Here is a 22327-nt window from a genome sequence, read left to right as displayed (position 1 = left end):
AACCCCTTAAGCTTTGCACAACTTTTTCAAAGTTACCACCTCTTTGAGGACAAGAGGGAGTGAAGAAAAGCCCAAAACCTTCTTAAAGAGATTTTTACTTGTAACTGAGCAGGTTGTTAGTTATACAATGAGGTTGGTTGGTCTGGCGGTTTGGACAACTGAATGCATAATTTTATTGTTGGTATTTTTTTAATCATCATATTGGTTCCCATAATCTTCTGTTTTTATTTGTATTTATTTGTATTGTTTGTTTTTATCATATTATCAGAAATGGGATTATATAGCAGCATCTGGTTGACTTTGGGGTCATTTTTTTGTCAAGGTTTTTTTTTTTGCCAGTTTTCTACCAAAACACATCACAGAAGACTTTAGGGACACAGCCAAGGCCTTGCTGGTAATTAACAGGAAATGTATTTTACTTCCATACTCTGAACCTAGTGATGATTCATTCATCTAAAAGGAGGCCAGAGTAATGATTCACCAGATGTTTCTGGGAGCAGAATCTGCCCTACAGAGCCCCCTGAGTGAAACAGAAATCAACTTTTTGTAACCATGTCAGACCACTGCAGTCTGTGAGAGGACTTCAGAGAATAAATGTATTAGCCACAGTGTTTGTTCATGATTGCTTACCACTAATAGAGTAAAATTAGGATTAATCAAGCAAAGAAACTGATGAATGCATTGTAATTGGTCTTCCAAGTGATCTGTTTCTCATTAAAGCAATCTTCCTTGCAGTTTTTAAAGATACAGTGACCTTTTGATTCAGCTCCACCAGCTGAGACGTTTTTGAAAAGAAATCTTGTCATCCATTAAGTTTGTGCTGACAAACTCATGTAATAATCTGAAATTAACTTGAGCAAATATTTCAAAATATTGTGCTAAGACTTTTTAATACTCACAAGTGAGGCAATTCATGTTCTTTTTATAGCAATAGACAACACTTGAGTCACTTTCTTGATATTCAGTGCACACAAAAAGCACACTTTCACAAAAACTTAATCAACCGTTTTCTTTAAGTAATATCTGTTATAATCAAAGTGTGAAAGTGTGAAAAATCATATACTAGAAGTCAGTTTGTTTCGACCTCATAAACATGACTTGATAAGACTATCCTCGCTCAAGATCTAGATCTGCATACTCACTTTATTCTGGAGCTTTCCGCTTCCATCACATACGTCACACATATGTTTAACTTAGACCTTACTGAAAGTAAACATGGTGGTATTTCAGGCATCAAATGCACTGAGGCCATTCACAAATTAGCTAGATGTATTCATGCTTAACAGTCACTGACACACTCACAGCTGTGTAACAGGAAATATACAGTTATATTCATGTGACGTTTAGATAACTATCACTCTGTTGAGACTCTGACAGCTCCCTCCATCACTCCGTGGCTCTTCAGTATGCGCTGCATTTTTGGTCTTGTTGATTTTAAGCCCTTTAAACAGCAAGGACAGGGCGACATGTCACTGCATATTTACAGATTCCTGTAAAAACAGAAGTCAGGGAGGCTGCACTCCGCTCGCAAAACGTCTACTCTCATTGGTCACCACCCATCAGTCAGCAACAGCTCTGTGGAAAGTTTGATTTAAAAAGAAAGCATTTCAAAATGTTGAAATGACTGTTGTTTAAGGCCGTAGAAGGATAAACTCCTTTTTTTCACCTTTGCTGTGTTGGATAAGGTTTTCTTTTGTTTTTGAAACACTGGTCGTGCCTGCTGTAAAATCTGAAAAAACCTGAAACCTGAATGTGTTTGTGACAAAAATGTTGGTGTTCAGGCCTTGTAAGATTCTTTTACAGGACTTCTCTTCCATGTTGGTTTAAAAATCTGAGGTACATTCCAGTGGATTCCAGAAATCTGTTTTTCTGTTTTTAGCTTGGTAGCAGGTCAAGTAGAAAGTACATTTACTGAAAATGTGATCGTAGTTCGGAGGTATGTCATTTATACTCATTACTGTAGCTATTGAAAGTAAATCCATCTCTACTAGTTTTGACCTAAAGTTTCTGCATACCTGTTAGTTTTTTTTAGTTTTTTTTATCATTGTTTATTTCTGTTATTTAAGCTTCACCCTTCACCCTTTTGTGATAATTGACAGTTTTACTTTTCTTAAAAACATTGACATATGTGAATATTCTTTTAACTTAACATGCAGTTGGTGTTCTGGTGAGTTTAATGCATTACTTTATGTATATTTGAGTCTATTGTCACTTGGACCTGTGTTCTGACTTTGAACTGTGTTCTCTTAGTTTTCTTGAAATGGACAAATGAGACATAGCCAGCCAAGGGGGTTGAAAAAGAAATGGAGAAGGTTTTTCCATTTAATTAAGTTGTAGTTGCCATGTGAGAGAACCACAAGTGAAGATGTATAAATCCCAAATGCACATACATGGAAGACACTTCACCTTCACAGAAAAAGGAGCGACAGAATAAAAGATATATGGACTTTGTGATTAAGGTAGATTTTTCTTCTTTTTGCCACAATGTACTTCCCGACCAATATTGTTTCAAATGCATCTTTCTTGTCAGATATATTTGCAACACCTTAGAAACAGAGAGCTGTATAGGCATTATGGAAGCTCTTAGGCAGGCTCAATACTGTAAAATAACTATTCTATATATACAGTGTTGTGTGATGAGCAATTTGAAAGGGCGGATTCATTGTTTTGTTATTGCATTTGAATTGCTGTGTTGTGAACTTTTAGTTTGTACATTATGATGACTTTGGTCTGGTAATTGGCTATCTTCTTTTCTATAAACCAGATGGTTTCCATGTCACACTTATGTACCACAAGTCAAGACTATCATAAGACTATTTTTTGGTTTTTTTTTTCTTGTGATATTTATGGGCATTTTTCATCTGCTGTATAATCCATCTTTGTTGTCATCAGGCTACTTTTTGTCACGAATAATTCTTACATCATAGCAGCCTTCTGTATTTGCTTAGTCCAGACCATCTCCATATAATCTTGCAGAGGTTTGAAAATGACAGAGAAAGAAACTTAACTGTTTAGAGCCTTTCTAAAACTCTTTAGCCTTGCTAAATAGAAAATAAAGAAGCAAGATCAATACACCTTAAAGGACACTTTATTCTGGTAGAGTTAGAGGTGGATCCACGGTGTTCTTTTGTTTCCATACAAGGAGTCCATCTTCTTAACCCATGACCTGGAAAAGCAAGGACAAATGAATCATTAAGTAATTATCCTCAACAACTGTTGATTTGTAAGGAGTGACTATAGGAAAGTCTTAAAAAAAAAGAGGGCAACATTTTTAACATGTGTTCAACCATTTAACAGACTTATTTTCAAATACTGACGCTGTTCATCCAGCTGATGTAAGCGGAGACACGACTGAAGACGGTGGGCCTCTTGTAGGCGTTGCAGCCAGAAGAAGACACAAAGCTGGTCACACCGTGGACAACCCACCTGCCGCCGACACTGCAGTTCAGGGGGCCACCGGAGTCACCCTGCATAAGGAAAAACAAAAAATATGTCATTAACAAATGCAAAGAGCAAAGGTATTGATGGTTTCATTTGGAGCAAATTTTCAAAAGCACTTAACTCTCTCCCACTTTGCATGTCCCCCTTTTAATCTAAGTCAGCCTGTAGTTGTGCAGAGCAAGTGCTTGCAAGACGCTGACACTTTGTGAAACTTAAGCTGTGGCTTGAATCATTGCAACTGACTTATGCTGCTGATGCGGCAACAAACCCTGCATGTGTCCTCCAAAATATCTTGCTTGACGTGACAGGTTCAGCCCACAGTTCATTGGGAGACAATCAAACTGGATTTTGACAAGGTCTTCCCAATGATTCCCTCAGTCTAATAATACCCATACATTACAGTACATATGGTGGTTTGGCAAAGAAATCAGCTGCCAAACACCTTTGCTGAAAATATCTTACACTTATATAAGTTCAAACTTGATGATTTTCATGTTTTATAAATTTCATATTTATGCTCTATGAATGATTATTTACAATGTATGCTTTATGAATGACTTATTAAGCATAATTTATGGGTCACCAAACTGTGGAAAGTTAAGACAAATTAGGGTGGAAATGATCTTTTCCTCTGTATTTGTTAATACACAGTATTTAACGAACCCTTTAAAAGAAATTGGTTGATACATCTTGATGTGGATCTCTTCCCTAATGGTAAGTGATCATACACCCAGCTGAGTTAAAAGGGGTTATTAGAAACTAGAAACCCAGATTTTTGTCTTGCAAATGGTTTATAATGAATCAATAAATCTTTTAGCAAAATTGTCCCTTCTGTTTACAGAAAACCATTGTAAATGTAAAAAGAGAGACATCATTCAGTTGGCTCACCTGGCAGCCAGATTCGCTGTAACCACCTGCACAGACCATGGATTCCTTCACAGTGCTGCCCCACCATCCGTAGCTGGTGCAGGTCTTGTGGTCAACAACGGGCAAGTTGGCCTGCTTCAGCTGAGCAGACAGCTGACCTCCAGCTGAGGAAAGAAGAGAAAACATATACATGTGCTAAAGCCTCAGAGCCATGTATGAAAAAGAAATAAAAATCATTATCCAACTGTTTCAGTTCTTTGGACTCACTCTGGGTGCGGCCCCATCCACTGATTTTGCAGGGATTGTTGTGGGGCAGGACCTGACCAGAGGGAGGCAGAGCACCAAGCTGGACGTAGTTGTTGAGAATAGCATCAGAGGACAAACGCAGGAGAGCAATGTCCCACCTGAGAGTCAGACCAGGAGGCACTCATGACAAAGTGTAAGAATGCTTTTTCTTTACACATAAGTGCCCACTATTGTGGTTTTCTTCAAGAGTGGGATATCATCAATTTTCAGAGTTATTCAACTAAAAACATTTTTAAAAAGATTAATCTGAGAATTATTCAATTGATTAATATTTTAATAAAAATACTAGAGAGCATTGAGGTACTTGAAAAATTCATTTGAATGTTGAGAGTAATGGGTCTTATAATGGGTGTATCAATTGCTAAATCCCTTGTCAATAATGATATATAAATATGTTATATTTGTGTAATCATTTTTTTAACGAAACATTTAAAATCACATATCTGCATATTGTACCTGGATTGTTGATAATATGATATCTGAAAACTAAATGCATCATTTTATTTGTAACATGTGGTGTGCAAAATATGCATAAGGAGGTGTATTTGCCCTCTATGAATGGAGGCGGGTTAAAGTAGGTCCTAAACAACTAACCCTGAGGATAGGTAGTTGGCGTTCCATTTAGGGTGGATGTAGACATTGCTCACGCTCATGTACTGCTCTTTCCCCTCGCTGGTGTAGAGGTCGTGCTCTCCAAGAACAACACGCCAAGTCCTGGGACTACGGCCATACAGAAAACAAAAAAATTAGTTCTCACACTCCCGTCTGGCAGTTAGAAAACCAAAAGTAAAATCTTAGAAGTTAATCTTTTATATATACTGTGCTTTTGAAAACTTTATTCAGTGGTTAATCAAAACAAACATCTGAAATACAGTCAAATGTAAACCTTAGACGTATTAGAAATGTAGTTAAATGTAATATTATGCTCCTATCTGTCAGATCTTTTATCTTGCTGCTTCAACATTTTCTTTTCAGTTTAGACACGCTGGCTTTTCTGTGATGTATGAAACTCACGTGTCCACACAGTGAGCAGCGGTCATGACCCATCTTTTCCTGATCAAGGTTCCTCCACAAGTGTGGTAGAAGCTGGAACCAGATTTGTACTGGAGAGAGATCTAATGAAACAACAACAGAAGGATTCACAAACACAAGAGATCAAATCATCCAAATCTTTTTGGTCAACTGTGTTTTGGCAGCATAACAGACACCAAATGTTATTGAAAGGTGTTAAAAGGGCTTTTTAAAGAAAACTCTAATCAAGTTTGTGGATTTGTGTATGCAAGGCATAGTTTTTAACTAATAGTTGCAAGTTTTTAACAAATGTGCAAAAATAGCTTAAAAGAAGTACCGTAATTACAATCCATTCAATGCATTTTTATAAGGACAGTTCTAAGTGTACTTTTTATTCAGTATTTTAAATATATGCTATATTTTTCCCTCTACAATTGTTAACAGAGAGTATGATATCAGAAATTATGTATCAATTTAAGTTAAAGGCTATGTTTCCAAAGAACACAATTTTGTTGTTTGGTTTTCATGTGGCTGACTTATGAGACTTATTCATGCCAGAGAAGAACAAATCAATTCCAGCTGTAACGCGTGAATAAAAGACAGTTATCTGGGAAAATTGCGATTTTTATTTATGTTTAAGCTTTCCGTAAATGTAAAAACCTTTCATTACATAAATATTGCAGATTTTTTCTTGTAGCTTACTGTGAGTTGTTAAGTCAGCTGCAAAATCTAGCAAAGCATATTGTACCTGCCAAGGCCACGAGTGGGGTCTGGCCACCTCACCTCCCACAACTCTTTCCTCATTATTGATATCCTCCAGAAACCTGGGCTGGGGCTCCAGCTCAGCCAGCACTAAGAAAGGCAGAGACACAGAAAGCAGACCTGTCACATATTGTGTACTGATGTGAATGAGGTGTGTGTGCGTGTGTGTGTGTGTGTGTGTGTGTGTGTGTGTGTGTGTGTGTGTGTGTGTGGAGAATGTCTAAGGACAAAACCATTCTCACCCAGGGCTGCAAGCGAGGTTAGTACAAGAAACCTGAGCATGTCTAGAGTCTCCTGAAATCTTCTGCACTGAAAACAAATGTCCACCTCTGTTTTATATCCTCAGGGCCACTTCTACTGATAGTGATTTTGCTGATGTGTGTGTGCAGATTGTATAACTTCAGCACATGTCCACCTGTGTGTATCTCACAGTTATCAGTCCTATGGAAATAGACGGAAAGAATTCAAGGAATAGATGACGATATTTTTCTACCTTCTGTCTTGACTGACCAATAGGTCTTCTGTATTTTGCAAAAAATATGCTCTTGCAGGTTATTTTTCATTAATACCGGCGAATATTTAATCAATAGTGTCTGTGTATGTGATGTACAGTGTTTTCAGTCATTGTACTAATTTTAGTTGCAATTCAAGACATTGTTCACAGTCACAAAAAGTGAATCGCAAACACGCTTATTTTCTGCATGAGCATCCGTTTATTATGTCACTGTAGATGAATTTATTCTCTATGTGATTGTTGGGAAAAGCAAAAAAATATTTTCTATGCACAAAGATGTCCTACTAGATTTTTCAGACAATACAATACTCACTAAATGTGCCAGTTGAAATGTTATACATATACAGAATGGAAACATATTGCTTAAGTCCATGTAAAAGTTTTAAACAGCAAAAGCATATAGTTTTGAATCATTAATCACACATCTGTCAGCTATAGAGGTGAACATGTAGGTAGGAGGTACGGTAATAAGATTTTAATGTGTGAATTTTTCCTTTCATGTTGCAGGTTCCAGATTGTTGATTATTACAGATTAAGATCACTGTTAGAAACTTTCAGTAACAACCCAGAGGACATTCCACTTTAAGCCTTTGATAAGTATTCATGAGACCCTGCAGAATTTATATTCTCAGAGTGTATGCGCAGTGCAGTTGTGCAGTGAGAGTTTATGAAGCACAGGACTTGGTTTAAAGGAGTCTGATATTTGGCATGAGGGGATAACGGACATCTTGAGTTTTGGGAGTTTGATTTGAATATTATAATTTATTTGCATTTTACTCATTGTGATGGGTGAAAAGTGCTTCCTATAGCAAAAGAAACAAAGCTGTGTGCCGATGCTGTGCTTGTTGTCGCTACTGTAGTGGTTGAACCTACCGTTTCTTTCCTTTAAGCTGCTGAGCGGAACTTAGATTGCTCTTTAAGATCTGTTATTTTTCATTTTCAACAAGCCCATCATATGTTACATATGATATCAATAAAAGCTATTGGTAAAATATCATCTGAAGACTGCTTTCGCACAATTAAGCATACTGTACATCTGTAATATCATAACATACGATACAGCTGATTTGACTGTAGGGTCTGTAGAAAGTAAACACACTAGAAAATGTTTAAGTCAGGCAAGTGATTTTTCATGGAATTTTTTTTAACTGCATATTTTTGTCCAAAGGCAAGTATTTTCAACTCCAAATGTAAATAAAACAGAGTCCATTTAATATGTAGAACACAATCTTTATTTCAACTTTAAAGAGCCTTGCAAGAAGCATTCACTACGGCATTCTTATGAATAATTCTAGTGTAAGTATAAGCCAGGAGCATGTAACTAAGACCTGTGGATCCGCATAGACTATGATTAATATGACCTCCCCGTTGTTTTATACTTATTTATTTAAGATTCTCTTGTGTTTCGAGGTCGAATTAGAAAATGAACAAAAGCTTGCGACATTGGCTTGCGTTTTCTAGATATTAAATAAAAAGTTGTGAAAAATGAAAGTGCAGGCCTAAAGCATCACAGAGACCCTGTAAAAACATTTAAGACAAGTAAGTCTAATGAATATCTCCAGTCACAACACTCAGTCTGAGTGTTTTTTTCCAATGTCGCTGTACCTGAGCTGCAGCATGTGTGCAGTTCCCACTGTTTTGGTACACACTTATCATATGTCTACTGAGTCCTCTATTAGTTCCTGAGCGCTTAATGCAGCCTTTTTTCTTATAAAATGGCACAAACTAATCAAACAGGCAAAATAGAGAGCAACTCAACCCTTTGAATATTAAATACAGAACTTAAAGGAGACCCAACTTTTATTTGAAAAACAGCTAGAACAGAATTTCAACATTCACTCAGAGCTGCACAGGCCAGATTCTAAACACTGAGCATTACTTTAAAACAAATGTGTATGTCATCTGTATATTTGTTCCATTTCTGTTTCAACGTAACTTACTGAGTAAGTAAGTTACTGACCCAGATTACCCATATGATAAGGGAAAAATCTAGATGAAAACAATGGGATTCAGGGATGCATTGCATCCAATACCAGACAAATCTGGATATCCCGTGCTTATACAAACTGTTGTTAACTCTACTGAGAAGTCCACCAAAGTCTCCCTAAAGTGAAAAAAACAAACAAACAAATGCTCAATTAAGATATGTTTAAAGAAATACATTCTAAAACGTTGAAAGAAGGACCATAAAAACCTTCTCTCTCATATATTCGCAACATGCCACATTGACTAAACCATAGAGGAACAGAGCTGCTGTTGGGCTTAAAAGTGGTCTTAGCTCCAGGTGAATGAATACAAATCAGTCGCCTGGAGCAACAGTATAACACTACTGAGACTGTTGAAAATCTGGCCCAGTGAGGTAAATTACAACTAATTTCAATTTGTCTCGAGATTTGCATTTTTGTCATGTTTAGTCGTTAGTTTTTGCCGTGTTATGCCACTTTTTTCCTCAGTCTCTCTTGCCCTGCCATCAGCTTCACTCATGTCACCTGTGTTTCTTCCCTCAGCTGCACTCACTCACCAATCACCCTCCTCTGTATTTAGTCTCCAGGTTTGTTCATGTTCTTTGTCAGATCCTCACCATCACTCATGCCAAGACCTTATCAGTCATGTTTGGGATCAGCTTTGTCCTTGTCAGGTTTTTGTTTGTTCCTTAATTTTTGTTTAGGTTTTTGAATTCCAGCTCAGTCATGCTTTTTGTTTGGCTTTTGAAATAAATCAAGTTTTCATTTATAATATCTACATTTGGGTCCTTCTTTATCAACACCACAACACTCTTCGTGACACTGTGTGATACCAACAAGGTCTGGAGTAATAATGAGGAGGTGACGATTTGACCACTTCACTTGTTGACTGTCTTAAAGTTTATTGCAGTTTTGGACTTCACTAAAACTAAAGAGAAAAAAATAATACATTTAAATTTTGGTGCTTTTTATGCTACACATTGTGATTTTTTGCAGGGTAGGATAGATTGATGCATAAGAAAATACAAAAGAAATATGAAAATGTACCATTCATGGACTAATTGTAACTGCGTAAAACGCTGTAAGCCTTCTGAAGAAAACTGAATCTTCAAACAACGTGTAATCAGGTTTATATTTGTTTAATTGAGACCAGCAAACATGTAAAAATGATCCAGTATGGCCTCTGCCTTCGTGTGATGAAACACAGATGAGTCTTATGATCTTTACATGATCTGGAAAAAGAAGAAGTAAAATCCAATAAAGCATCAACACTGTAGTCTTTCTGTACAAAGAAGGAACGCATTTCTTATTCTTCATACTAACCGAGTTCATCCAGTCAATGTAGGCAGACACACGGGTGAAGACAGTGGGCTTCTTTGGAGAGTTGCATCCCAGTCCAGACACAAAGCTGGCAATACCATGCACATAGTATTTGCCATTGACCTGGCAGTTCAGAGGGCCACCGGAGTCACCCTGAAAGAAGCAAGATTATGATCAAATTTTACTATATTACAGCCTTGTTTTTGCATTTTTAAAACGGTTTTCTACCTGTCTGTCAATCATTATTTCGGTAGCATACAAATAACTTGTCTTAGCAGAAATAGAATAAGTTGATATTTCTTTCTAGGGACCTTGTTTTCTCTTTCATAAATGAAAAAACTTACATTGCATCCAGACTCAGCACCACCACCAGCACACACCATGGTGGTCTTCACAGTGCTGCCCCACCAGCCACTGCTGCTGCAAGTCTTGTGGTCCACCGAAGGAAGATAGGCCTCATTGAGCAGTTGAGACAGGCCACTACCAGCTGGTCAAAGTGAAATGATAAGACATATTTAACTTTAAAAAAGCAAACAGCAGTGGCTTAGACAGCAGGAGGTTAGAGTGTATCTTATAATCAACTTACTGTAGGTACTTCCCCATCCGGTAACGTAGCAGGGGTTGTTGTGGGGCAGAATCTGGCCAGAGGGAGGCAGAGAGGCCAGCTGGACGTAAGAATTCAGTTTAGCATCAGAAGACAGTTTCAGCAGAGCAACGTCGTACCTAAGAGAGAGGTAAAGAGAGTAGCTATTTTAAGATGCCAGACTCCAGGGGAAGACATTTTTGACCACCAGCACACTGACTTAAAGTATATGCTTGGAAAATCAACAAAGAGCATAATGTAAGGGCTTACCCATGAGCCACATTATAAGAGTTCCAGTTGGGGTGGATATAAACACGGCTGACACCAATGACCTGCTCTGTGCCATAGTTGTTGTTGAGATCATGCTCACCAAGAACAACACGCCACGTCCTGTTTCTACATTGTTTTAAATATGAACCAAAGAGAAGCAAAATATGTTTTAAAAAAATATTTGAGTAAAAGTTATGAAAACATAAAACTCGCACAGCTGAAGAATGCTGTGTCTAACCTGTAGTTAAACATTATGTTACCTGTCCACACAGTGAGCAGCAGTCATGACCCAGCCACTGCGAATCAGGCTCCCTCCGCATGTGTGGTAGTAATTGTTGCCAGATAGATACTGAAGAGAGACCTATGACAGACAATAGACCTGAAATCTCTGGTAGTAAAAACATGCATGTTTATTCCATCTTAATTCCTCACATCATGCTTTTTTTCTTATGTCTGAGAAAGTGCATGGATTCAAACATAAATGTAAGTGTTGACAGTAAATTACCTGCCAGGGCCAGGAGTTGGGTTCGGCCATCTCACCTCCGACAACCCTCTGAAAGCTGTCCTCCAGGTACCTGGGCTCTGGCTCAGCCAGAACTGGTAGAAAACAAAGTTAAAAAATGAATAAATAACAGGTTCATTATGACACAGATTCTGAAAAATCTATGTCATAAAAATGTGATTTTACTTTCTGTCTACAGCAAGAGAAAACACTGAATTGATGCTGGTAGAAAAAGTGTACTGCTAGAGCATGTAATCTGGAGCCCCTGCAAGTCAGCTAATAGGAAAGCTAACAAGACAAACATAAGTCTTAAACAGATAGTTTTCTTACCCAAGGCAGTGAGACTTGTCAACAGCAGAAACCTGAGCATGTTTGTGTCACGTCCGAACGTTTCAGTAAAGAACCAACACAGCTCTCCCTTTTTAAAGCCTGAACTTGACCTTGAACTGATGTGGAAATGTCTGGCTGTTCTTCCTATCCTGACACAAACCATGCATGCACCTGTGGTTTGTCTCATACAATGTTATCATAGTCAGTTAAAACACGCCTTTTTCCTTGCCCAGTAGAATTTGGTTCAGAATAAAGAATGTCTCATATCACCAGATGGCATGAGTCATCATGAGTCATTGAATCATGAATGAATACAAATCAGTCAATTGATGTTACTGGTTGTTAGTAACAACATCTTTTTTCTCAGCCTCAGCATCACAAACTGCTGATCTGTTGTGGGAGGCCAAGAAGACCCACAGCCGGAACAACAGTGAGAGCTGTAACTTGATTTGTAAGTGAAACCAAAAATTTGTTATCAAAATACATGTTTTTTGGGGGGGGGTTTATTTCCTTCAGTGTGTTTTATAGCTTATTATGCAGGTGGAAGGAGGAGGGAACTGACACAAGACACCAGACACAAGATGACAAGGTTCTGCAACAATATTTGCTATGAGAAAAATAGATGGGTTTTTTTTATTTTTTATATCATTGCATGTAATCTTAACCTATAAGTATGATGTGGGATTTTTTGAATAGTAGATATATTGTTCTCTTTATATGACAACAACATATTTAGGACCAAGTACCCAAGGCAGTGCAAAGCTAAATATTCTCATATAACCATAGCTGCATCCACCTGAATCAGGAATTTGTCATTAAAAAGGAAATTTCTTTAAGTTTGTAGTGCATTGTCGAACAACACTCATATTTTGCATGGCTGACAACGGTCCCAGATTGAACTGGTTAGCACATCAAAATCCACTCATAATCACAGGGCCACCTGATTAGTACTTCAAGGAAGCCATCTATACTTACTTAGTGTCGTCGCCAATGACGTGGGGGTAAATGCCTCATTGAGGCGGCTGCCGGGGTCCTCCATCGCAACGGGGGCCATTCATCACTGCTCACAGCTTGAATTTGCTTTGTTATGCAGCAAATGTATTTTTAAAATCACCTCTTCTGGGACACATACAGATGGCATTCAGAGGAGATGCTCAATTCACCCCAGGTGACTCCTGTTGATGCACAGGACTAGCGACTCTACTCTGAACACTTCAGCCTATTTCTAATGGTCACCCGAAACGCTATTAGGATTAAGCTAATTTCAGATCCTTGTATTAATGATCTCATTCACTGCACACAGCTCAGGACCATAGGTGAGGTTTGGAACATAGATTCAAGCGTAAATTGTCAACTTCCCCTTTTGACTAACAATTTTCACATCATTGCCCCAGTCTGGTTGCCCCCTTCACTTCTACCCTGACCTCATGAGCAAGACCTGTACTTTTTTTTTAATTCATTCACTTGTGGCAACAGCACATTCCAAACCTAAAATGAGCAACCCCCCCAGCCCCCCTTTCCAACTGAGCACCATAGCTGCAAACTTGGAGCTGCTAGTTCTCATTCCAGTTACTTCAGACTCTGTTGCAAACTGCACTAGTGCAAGCTGGATGTCTCTACTCAATTAAACCAACAAGACCATGTCACTTGCAAAACATCAAGATGGAATGATAAGCCAAGTAAACGTATTGATCGACCTTCGGACTGTGTTTAAAAATTCTGTCCATAAAAGTAATGAACAGAGTGAGTGACAAAAGGCCAACACCCACAGAAAATTAATCTTACCTAATTCAGTGCAAACCAAGCTCTAACTCTGGTTGTATAGGAACTGAATGACCAGTAGCAAGGGGCTTGAAATCCTGTACTAGAAGCACCTCCCACATGACACCATGAGGGACACTGATGTAAGCCCTCTCCAAATGTTTAACACTAACAAAAAAGTTGGAGTTCTGATGTAGCAGATGGATGGGCCATTGTTTAGGTCACCAATGTATGTAGAGTGTCACTATTAGTCAGGCACACGCTAGATTGAAGAGTAGTAATGCTATGGGCTGCTAATATTAAAGATAAGTTACTTGGACTTTTTTGGGATGAAGACAAACTGAAAAACAATTACCAGACATCTTGCCAGTTTCTGGAGTAAACTTTCTTCAAGTAGTGGTACACAAGGAGATTTGTAGTATTCAAAAAGACCATGATCAGGACAATGCTCCATCACATGGCAGTTGAGACACCAGTAATTTACTCTTTTTTTCACATTTATCTGCTTTAAACTAATATAAGAGTATGTTGTTGTATTATAGTAAATCACAGCAGAATAAGCTTTGGTTTTATGTCATTTTATTGTGTCTACCAACATGTTATTGCTAATTTCCAAAGGGTAATGATTTTTCATTTCTTCCTATTTATGGTTTTAAGTCCCTGTAATTTTAAAGAAATAGAAAATCAAGAAGAGTTTTTGGGTAACAGATTCTGTATAAACAAGTCTCTGAAACACTGCTACTTTGTGGAGTATGAGATTTTCAATTCAGTATCATCATTACCATTACCGAATTAGATAAAATAAATTAAATGAATGTTTATTATTTTGCAACTTAAAGCCAGTGTAGCAGTGGACATTTTTCTGCTTTTCAATCCTTTTCTTTCTTAGGAGGAGACAACAAATTGTGTTGTAGTCTTGTTGTCAGTGAATGACTTCGGATGAGACCTGTTTGTCAGCAACTATTGTATTTTTGCTAATGAATCACAGTTTCCATTCAAACTGATGTTATTTGTTAACTTACAACAATTCATTAATTTTGATGCAAATAATATGAATTTATCAGAAACTTACAATCATTATTAAATACAGTACTACTGAAAATTGTTTGTGTATCTAAAGTATTTATAGTGTCAACAGCCAGAGCTGAAAGTGAATAATGATCAGGCCTTCATCACATGACTTAAATCCCCTGGTAAAATGGTTGGTTCTCTTCCGATGTGATGAAAGACAATGCACCTCTTTGAACATCATTTTGGAGGTCCTTGCTCTAGAAAAAGTTAATGAGGAAGCATTCAAGAAATTCCGTTAGATCATGAAATTACCGTCTGTGACATAGTTTGCAAAATAAATGTTCACATATATATGAATTTGTACTGGTTAAATATTCAGGTTTGGCCCATCCATCTTCTCCATTTAAAATGTTTGACTGACTGACAATAGTGGTTATGAAATATCCTTTACATACAATTTTGTACAATTTTGGTGTACGTGAAGATTAAGCAGTCCAGATTGATTAGTGTGCAACCATCTTAAAACAGATTTTGGACACATGCATTTTTGTCCATTTTCAAGATTACCAGCTTTGTTTTTGTCTGCTAGTATCACTATTGGTTGAAAAAAAGAAAAAGTTGAAATAGGATCTTGCACTCACACAACCTTTTGTATACTACTGTGGATTATTGTGTGATACTGTGATACCAACACGATCTGGAGTTATGATGAGGAGGCGATCATTTGACCACTTCACTTGTTGACTGTCTTAAAGTTTATTGCAGTTTTGAGTTGTATGTGACAATGTGCTGCCAAATCTCTGGACTTCACTAAAACTAAAGTTAAAAAAAAAAGAACAAATTTAAATTTCGGTGCTTTTTCTGCTACACATTGTGATTTGTTGCAGGGTAGGATAGATTGATGAATAAAAAATACAAAAGAAATATGAAAATGTACCATTCATAGATTACTAATTGTAACTGCGTAAAACGTTGTAAGCCTTCTGAAGAAAACTGAGTCTTCAAACAATGTTTAATCAAGTTTATATTTGTTTAATTGAGACCAGCAAACATGTAAAAATGATCCAGTATGGCCTCTGCCTTCGTGTGATGAAACACAGATGAGTCTTATGATCTTTACATGACCTGGAAAAAGAAGAAGTAAAATCCAATAAAGCATCAACACTGTAGTCTTTCTGTACAAAGAAGGAACGCATTTCTTATTCTTCATACTAACCGAGTTCATCCAGTCAATGTAGGCAGACACACGGGTGAAGACAGTGGGCTTCTTTGGATAGTTGCATCCCAGTCCAGACACAAAGCTGGCAATACCATGCACATAGTATTTGCCATTGACCTGGCAGTTCAGAGGGCCACCGGAGTCACCCTGAAAGAAGCAAGATTATGATCAAATTTTACTATATTACAGCCTTGTTTTTGCATTTTTAAAACGGTTTTCTACCTGTCTGTCAATCATTATTTCGGTAGCATACAAATAACTTGTCTTAGCAGAAATAGAATAAGTTGATATTTCTTTCTAGGGACCTTGTTTTCTCTTTCATGAATGAAAAAACTTACATTGCATCCAGCCTCAGAACCACCACCACCACACACCATGGTGGTCTTCACAGTGCTGCCCCACCAGCCACTGCTGCTGCAAGTCTTGTGGTCCACCGAAGGAAGATAGGCCTGCTTGAGCTGGTTAGACAGGCTACCACCAGCTGGTCAAAGTGAAATGATAAGATATATTTAACTTTAAAGAAAACAAACAGCAGTGACTTAGACAACAGGAGGTCAGAGGGTATCTTATAATGAACTTACTGGAGGTACGTCCCCATCCGGTAATGTAGCAGGGGTTGTTGTGGGGCAGAATCTGGCCGGAGGGAGGCAGAGAGGCCAGCTGGACGTAAGAGTTCAGTTTAGCAGCAGAGGACAGTTTCAGCAGAGCAACGTCGTACCTAAGAGAGAGGTAAAGAGAGTAGCTATTTTAAGATGCTAGACTCCAGGGGAGGACATTTTTGACCACCAGCACACTGACTTAAAGTAAATGCCTTGGAAAATCAACAAAGAGCATAATACAAGGGTGATCCTTACCCATTAGCCACACTATTAGAGTTCCAGTTGGGGTGGATATAAACACGGCTGACACCAATGACCTGCTCTCTGCCACTGTTGCTGTTGAGATCATGTTCACCAAGAACAACACGCCATGTCCTGGTTCTGCATTGTTTTAAATATGAACCAAAGAGAAGCAAAATATGCTAAAAAATCTTTAGTAAAATAAATAAAAGTCATAATTGTTTATCACCAATGCAGTCAGTATAGACCATTTTTGAAATTGAAGGTTGTGTTTATATTCTGTCTCATTTACGGTAGTTTGATTTGCTTTGGCCTTTCTAATCAAGTGAATCCTTTCCTCTGTGACCATTTAAATTAAGTTTCCTGATGTTGGTGAAATTTAAAGCCACTGAAATAAATCATACAGTACTGTGATAAGAGTTGGCTTGAGATATTTGAGTAAAAGTTATGAAAACATTAGCTCAAATAAAACTCGCACAGCTGAAGAATGCTGTGTCTAACCTGTAGTTAAACATTATGTTACCTGTCCACACAGTGAGCTGCAGTCATGACCCAGCCACTGCGAATCAGGCTCCCTCCGCATGTGTGGTAGTATCTGCTGCCAGATAGGTACTGAAGAGAGATCTAAGGACAGATAATAGGCCTGAAATCTCATCTTAATTCCTCACATCATGCTTTTTTTCTTGTTTTGTCTGAGAAAATGCATGGATTCAAACATAAATGTAAGTGTTGACAGTAAATTACCTGCCAGGGCCAGGAGTTGGGTTTGGCCACCGTACCTCCAACAACCCTCTCAAAGCTGTCCTCCAGGTACCTGGGCTCTGGCTCAGCCAGAACTGGTAGAAAACAAAGTTAAAAATTTAATAAATAACAGGTTCATTATGACACAGATTCTGAAAAATCTGTGTCATTAAAATGTGATTTTACTTTCTGTCTACAGCAAGAGAAAACACAGAATTGATGCTGGTAGAAAAAGTGTACTGCTAGAGCATGTAATCTGGAGCCCCTGCAAGTCAGCTAATAGGAAAGCTAACAAGACAAGCAAAAGTCTTAAACAGATAGTTTTCTTACCCAAGGCAGTGAGACTTGTCAACAGCAGAAACCTGAGCATGTTTGTGTCACGTCCGAACGTTTCAGCAAAGAACCAACACAGCTCTCCCTTTTTAAAGCCTGAACTTGACCTTGAACTGATGTGGAAATGTCTGGCTGTTCTTCCTATCCTGACACAAACCATGCATGCACCTGTGGTTTGTCTCATACAATGTTATCATAGTCAGTTAAAACACGCCTTTTTCCTTGACCAGTAGAATTTGGTTCAGAATAAAGAATTTCTGGCATGAGTCATCATGAGTCACTGGGCATAATAAGATATTCATACATTTTGTTTGGCTGTTCGCGTTCAACACATCGATTTTGGATAAATGCTTATGGTAAATCATACATTTTGGTGTTCAAGAAAAGGAGTGTAATGATATCTGCTACCATTGTTACTACGACAATCATCACATTTATTGTCATATAAGATGGTGATATGAATACAAAGATTCTGACCTCTCGTCCAATTTCAAAAGTTATTTCTCTGTGTATCTTATATATATACATATGATCATTGTTTCTCTTCAGTATGAAAATTTACAAAGAATTGTCTGATGTAACACAGTAAGGTTTTTGCAAATATTTACCTCACAACCTTTTCACATGCCCATTTGGACTAATGTGAATTATGTAAGAATGGGAAAACAGGCAGCTGGTACTGGGCACAAGGGGGTGTTTTGTAGTCAAACAGGTATGTGCTAATACACACACACAAAGAACAAAGAAGAAAAGAAAAGAAATAATGAAAATCCAATCATTATGACTGAACATTATATGGAAAATAAAATTTGATTATATAGTATTTTATGCTTTTCCCCAAAACTGAATGCCTTGTTTGTCCAAAGCAAATATTTCAAGAATAAAAAGTTATAATTGTGTTGAAAAAAAATAAACAACAAAGTTGAGTGATTGCAAGCTTCAATGAAAAGTTAATCTATCCGAATCCATTAACCCGGTAACAATGTTTTCTTCTAGAGTTCCTTCAAAAAGTTGAGAAAAAAAAGATGAAAAAAGCACAAAAACTGAAATAGAGACTTTAATTTGTTTCCATTTATATCTAATGCAATTCACAAATTTTAAAGAGGTGAAACTGCACATTATTCCACACCCTGAGATTATGTGGCTGCACAGTGGTGACAAAACTGTCGAGTGTTACAGCCCAACACTAGAGGGGACCAAAGACTAACAAACACATGGCCAACAGACACATGGCATCTCAACTTGGACACATCCTGAAGGCACATACCATTTCAACTGTGTTTTACAAAATACAACTAGCTGACCTGTAGTACGAGGATATTTGTTTAAACTCTCAAACCTTTATTTAAGTCAATACTGAATATCAATTTTAGTCCTGCACTAATGCTCTACTGATGAAAAATATAGAAATAAAATAAAACTTGCAACACACTTGAAGACAAATTTGACATTTGCATTCCCAGCTGGAGAGATATAAATCCAGTGTGAGAACTTACTCAATAAATATTTCTCTGCTCCACTTTGTTCTGACCTCTCTGACATTGAACAGTAGATCATGTGGATTATTAGATGATTTTTGCAGACTCTACATGGAGTAAATATCATTATACTTCTTAAAAGCTTCTTAGTAGTTATTAACTGGTCACGCTGATATTTCTAACAATAGGTTTTGGCACAATAGGAAGGCCTCAGATGTGTCCATCTTTTGTAAAACAGTTCTTAATTAGACAGAAAGTAATTAAAACTGTATGGATTTTGGATTATTGCCTTATCGGGCTATTAAAGAGATAGCTATGCTGACTGGTAATTGAGCTGGCCCCCTGACAAAAACCAAAAAGGTCCTAATACTGCAAAGCTGCTTGCACGACTGGAAGGCTGCAGATTCATTGCTTTCTCAAAGAGCGTCTCTGTCCCCTTCGAACATCGTGTGTACCCCACCACAACTTGCATAGGCATAAATCAAATGGTGAGATCAAAGACAGGAAGTGCTGGGGATGTGTTAATTAAAGATGTTTGTTCTTGATACAGCTTCCTCTCATTAATGAACAGCCGATTTGGTTCCCATAAAGACGTCTCACATGTCAGGAAATTGAGGTTCGACAAAGAAAAAAAAAATTAATGGGATGCACTGATTGGGTCAGCGATAGAAAGTCATGGAAAGTTATCATATTGTAATTTTGAACAAGCCAATGTGACGCTATTTGAAAGACAGTTGCCAGAGTAGAACTGAAAAATTTAAACCATGTACACTCACACATGTTTGGCCCATTTTATTATTAATGCTAGCTTTTAAGAGCTGTTACCATCAGGAATCCAGAACTTGAGGTGTGAAACACAGACCAATTTACCAATACCAATTTTGAGAAACTCTCAAGACAATTTAAGGTAATATTAATGTTACGTAGGTGTGACACAGAAAGACGACAGAAGGACATGCAAGCACAAAACTCACATAAAAGTTGACACATTGAACATATACATAACAAACATACTCCTGAAATACAAATTAAGCAACATGTGTAAGCCTCTGTTTTAAATTGGGGTTTCATGGCTAGCTACATTGTTCAATATTCACTCTCTTTTATGCTCTGCTTTTCTTTCTGCTGATTCTTTTGGGGATTTTATTTGGCTGTTAACTGTTCCGCTAAACTCACCAGCTAATTACTGATGTGCTTAGCTGATGTATATTGATACTGTTGTGGTGTACAGTGAGTTTTTAGAGCTTTTTCAATTAAAACTAGTTCTAGCCTTTGTTAAAAGAGCTTGTTGAACGGATTTTTGAAAGGTCAATTTTTAAAAATCAAAGTGAAAATACTAATATGTATGCTAAATACTATATTTTCTGCTGCTTTTTATCATTCTTATGAAAATAACCTTCATTTGTATGGTTGTTGACTAACCTTTTCTTCTCAAGCTTAAATTGGAATTTCTATGGAGCCAGCTGTTTCTCATAAGATCTCTTTTTTTCTTGGGTTACTAACACTGCAGTCTTTTCTTTCCCGAGCCAATATTGGGCAACAGTTCTTGTTTGTCTAAGAAAACAACAAAAGTCTTGAAACTCTGGAAGCTTTCACAAGAGGTCCTTTCTACTTGCTTGCAGCACTCTCTTTCATCTTCCACAAATCAAAACCATGAAAACAAAATTGCTTCCTACAGCATGATGAAAATGAGGCATGATAAGTGCTTTAATATAGCCGTCAACAAGGCTGCAAGGACAAAAGGGTGAAAGGGACGTTTTTAGATTTACGTGAGTGCACAAAACCTCTCTTTTCACTCACAAAGTCCTCATGAGGAAGAAGGAGAGAGGGGATATGACAAAGTTACACACATAGTTTTCAAATGTGAGATGCATGTTCAAAACATACACCAACGTTTTTTTCATATACAACATGTTAATAAAACACCTTTGTCACTTTCTGATTGAGTTTAAGGAGCAACATGACCTGGTCAGGATTAGAAATTAGGTGCAGAATACACTGTCTGAAACGTGTTTATAGTCTTTTGTTTTGGATAGAGAAGCTTTCGAAACACGTGACGTCAACCTGCAACCATGTATTTAGGTAAGGGTTAGCCATATTTTAAATGTTATCTAAACCTAACATGTTATAGTCTTTGAGAGGATGTATGGAAGGTGAGTGGGTCACAATCTCTGGGGAATCAAGTGTTCAGGGTAAAAATCCCGTGGGGCTCAAGTATAGCAATTTATTCATGTGTTCCGTTTAAAAATATTCACTGAGGTCAACAAATGTGAAACTCAAATCTGCAAGGATCACTATTGTTGCTGCTATATCTAACACTGATACTCCTCCTTTTATTTGCTTATAACAGGGGTGACATTTAAAAAACATGATTATATGTAAGGTTTTGGAAGTTGAACAACACTACAGTAGTCTCCATGCAGTCCCAAAGGTTTTAGTCCTTCTCCCTGTTGGCCAGGGAAAAGTATAGGGATGCATCTGTGCTGCCATACATCCTGCTGGGTGACAGCAGTGAAACTGATCCACAGCTGTTTGCAACCTTTAATTGCAATTATACCACAGCGAAAACAATCAATACATCCTTCTTCTATACCCAACCTCTCTGTATCTCCAGTGTTCTTACCAGCCTTTTTTCTCTCTTTTCATTTCCTACATCATCCTTCTGTCAGGCTGCCTCTTTATTTATCTGACAAAAAAGTGCCTTAAAGACTGCAGAGTGATGTGGATAATGGAGGCAGGGGCAAGATGGTACAGCATTAACTTACTGCCAAAGAAAGATGGTCTGGTGTGGTTACGAGTGCCTGACTGTTCCCGTGGAGTATTAATCATCTATCCCGCACTCCTGCGACTGCCGCTGCTTTCACCCCCAGCTTCCTGCATGTTCCCTTCCTCGTCTCTCTCAGTCTCAGCTGCTGCTGTGCTGTCAGGTCCCAGCCCTGGGTTGGAGCAGTGATTGGGTCTAGTGGAGTGGAAAAGGAGGCTGCTACTCCAAGCCTCCTTCACTGAGTGGTGGAGGGAAAAGAACAGATGATTAAAAACTGACCTACCATGTTGCTTCATCCTTGTCAAACTGTG

General features: G+C 37.8%; 3 protein-coding genes across 3 annotated transcripts; all 3 read right to left on the bottom strand.

Moving 5' to 3' along the window:
• Positions 1–3072: 3072 nt before the first annotated feature.
• LOC140303128 (elastase-1-like) lies at positions 3073–6731 on the bottom strand. Its single transcript, XM_072381755.1, has 8 exons — positions 6630–6731; positions 6374–6477; positions 5629–5729; positions 5209–5334; positions 4576–4712; positions 4330–4472; positions 3318–3467; positions 3073–3166 (listed from the first exon to the last, which is right to left on the bottom strand). Exons 1-8 carry the CDS (start codon positions 6667–6669, stop codon positions 3155–3157), a joined length of 813 nt encoding a protein of 270 aa, XP_072237856.1. The 5' UTR covers positions 6670–6731; the 3' UTR covers positions 3073–3154.
• Positions 6732–9983: 3252 nt separating this feature from the next.
• On the bottom strand, positions 9984–11968 carry LOC140303126 (elastase-1-like). The gene is made up of 8 exons (XM_072381754.1): positions 11871–11968; positions 11544–11635; positions 11299–11399; positions 11039–11164; positions 10772–10908; positions 10530–10672; positions 10189–10338; positions 9984–10097 (listed from the first exon to the last, which is right to left on the bottom strand). The coding sequence occupies exons 1-8, from the start codon at positions 11908–11910 to the stop codon at positions 10089–10091; spliced, it is 798 nt and encodes a 265-aa protein (XP_072237855.1). The 5' UTR covers positions 11911–11968; the 3' UTR covers positions 9984–10088.
• Positions 11969–15648: 3680 nt separating this feature from the next.
• Positions 15649–17893, bottom strand: LOC140303125 (elastase-1-like). The gene is made up of 8 exons (XM_072381753.1): positions 17772–17893; positions 17445–17536; positions 17224–17324; positions 16716–16841; positions 16443–16579; positions 16200–16342; positions 15859–16008; positions 15649–15767 (listed from the first exon to the last, which is right to left on the bottom strand). Exons 1-8 carry the CDS (start codon positions 17809–17811, stop codon positions 15759–15761), a joined length of 798 nt encoding a protein of 265 aa, XP_072237854.1. The 5' UTR covers positions 17812–17893; the 3' UTR covers positions 15649–15758.
• Between the last annotated feature and the right edge of the window lie 4434 nt (positions 17894–22327).

Source organism: Leuresthes tenuis, unplaced genomic scaffold (genome assembly GCF_036924035.1).
Source record: "Leuresthes tenuis unplaced genomic scaffold, fLeuTen1.0.hap1 SCAF_3, whole genome shotgun sequence".
NCBI lineage: Eukaryota > Metazoa > Chordata > Actinopteri > Atheriniformes > Atherinopsidae > Leuresthes > Leuresthes tenuis.
This window is presented reverse-complemented; position numbering and strand designations above follow the sequence as displayed.

Coding starts and splice junctions, on each gene's coding strand:
- LOC140303128 (XM_072381755.1), bottom strand. CDS start 6,669: ATGCTCAGGTTTCTTGTACTAACCTCGCTTGCAGCCCTGG. Junction 6,478..6,629: donor AACCTCGCTTGCAGCCCTGG/GTGAGAATGGTT, acceptor TGCCTTTCTTAG/TGCTGGCTGAGCTGGAGCCC. Junction 3,468..4,329: donor ACAGCGAATCTGGCTGCCAG/GTGAGCCAACTG, acceptor TTCCTTATGCAG/GGTGACTCCGGTGGCCCCCT.
- LOC140303126 (XM_072381754.1), bottom strand. CDS start 11,910: ATGCTCAGGTTTCTGCTGTTGACAAGTCTCACTGCCTTGG. Junction 11,636..11,870: donor GACAAGTCTCACTGCCTTGG/GTAAGAAAACTA, acceptor GTTTTCTACCAG/TTCTGGCTGAGCCAGAGCCC. Junction 10,339..10,529: donor GTGCTGAGTCTGGATGCAAT/GTAAGTTTTTTC, acceptor TGCTTCTTTCAG/GGTGACTCCGGTGGCCCTCT.
- LOC140303125 (XM_072381753.1), bottom strand. CDS start 17,811: ATGCTCAGGTTTCTGCTGTTGACAAGTCTCACTGCCTTGG. Junction 16,842..17,223: donor GCAGCTCACTGTGTGGACAG/GTAACATAATGT, acceptor AAAACAATGCAG/AACCAGGACATGGCGTGTTG. Junction 16,580..16,715: donor TCTAATAGTGTGGCTAATGG/GTAAGGATCACC, acceptor CCTCTCTCTTAG/GTACGACGTTGCTCTGCTGA.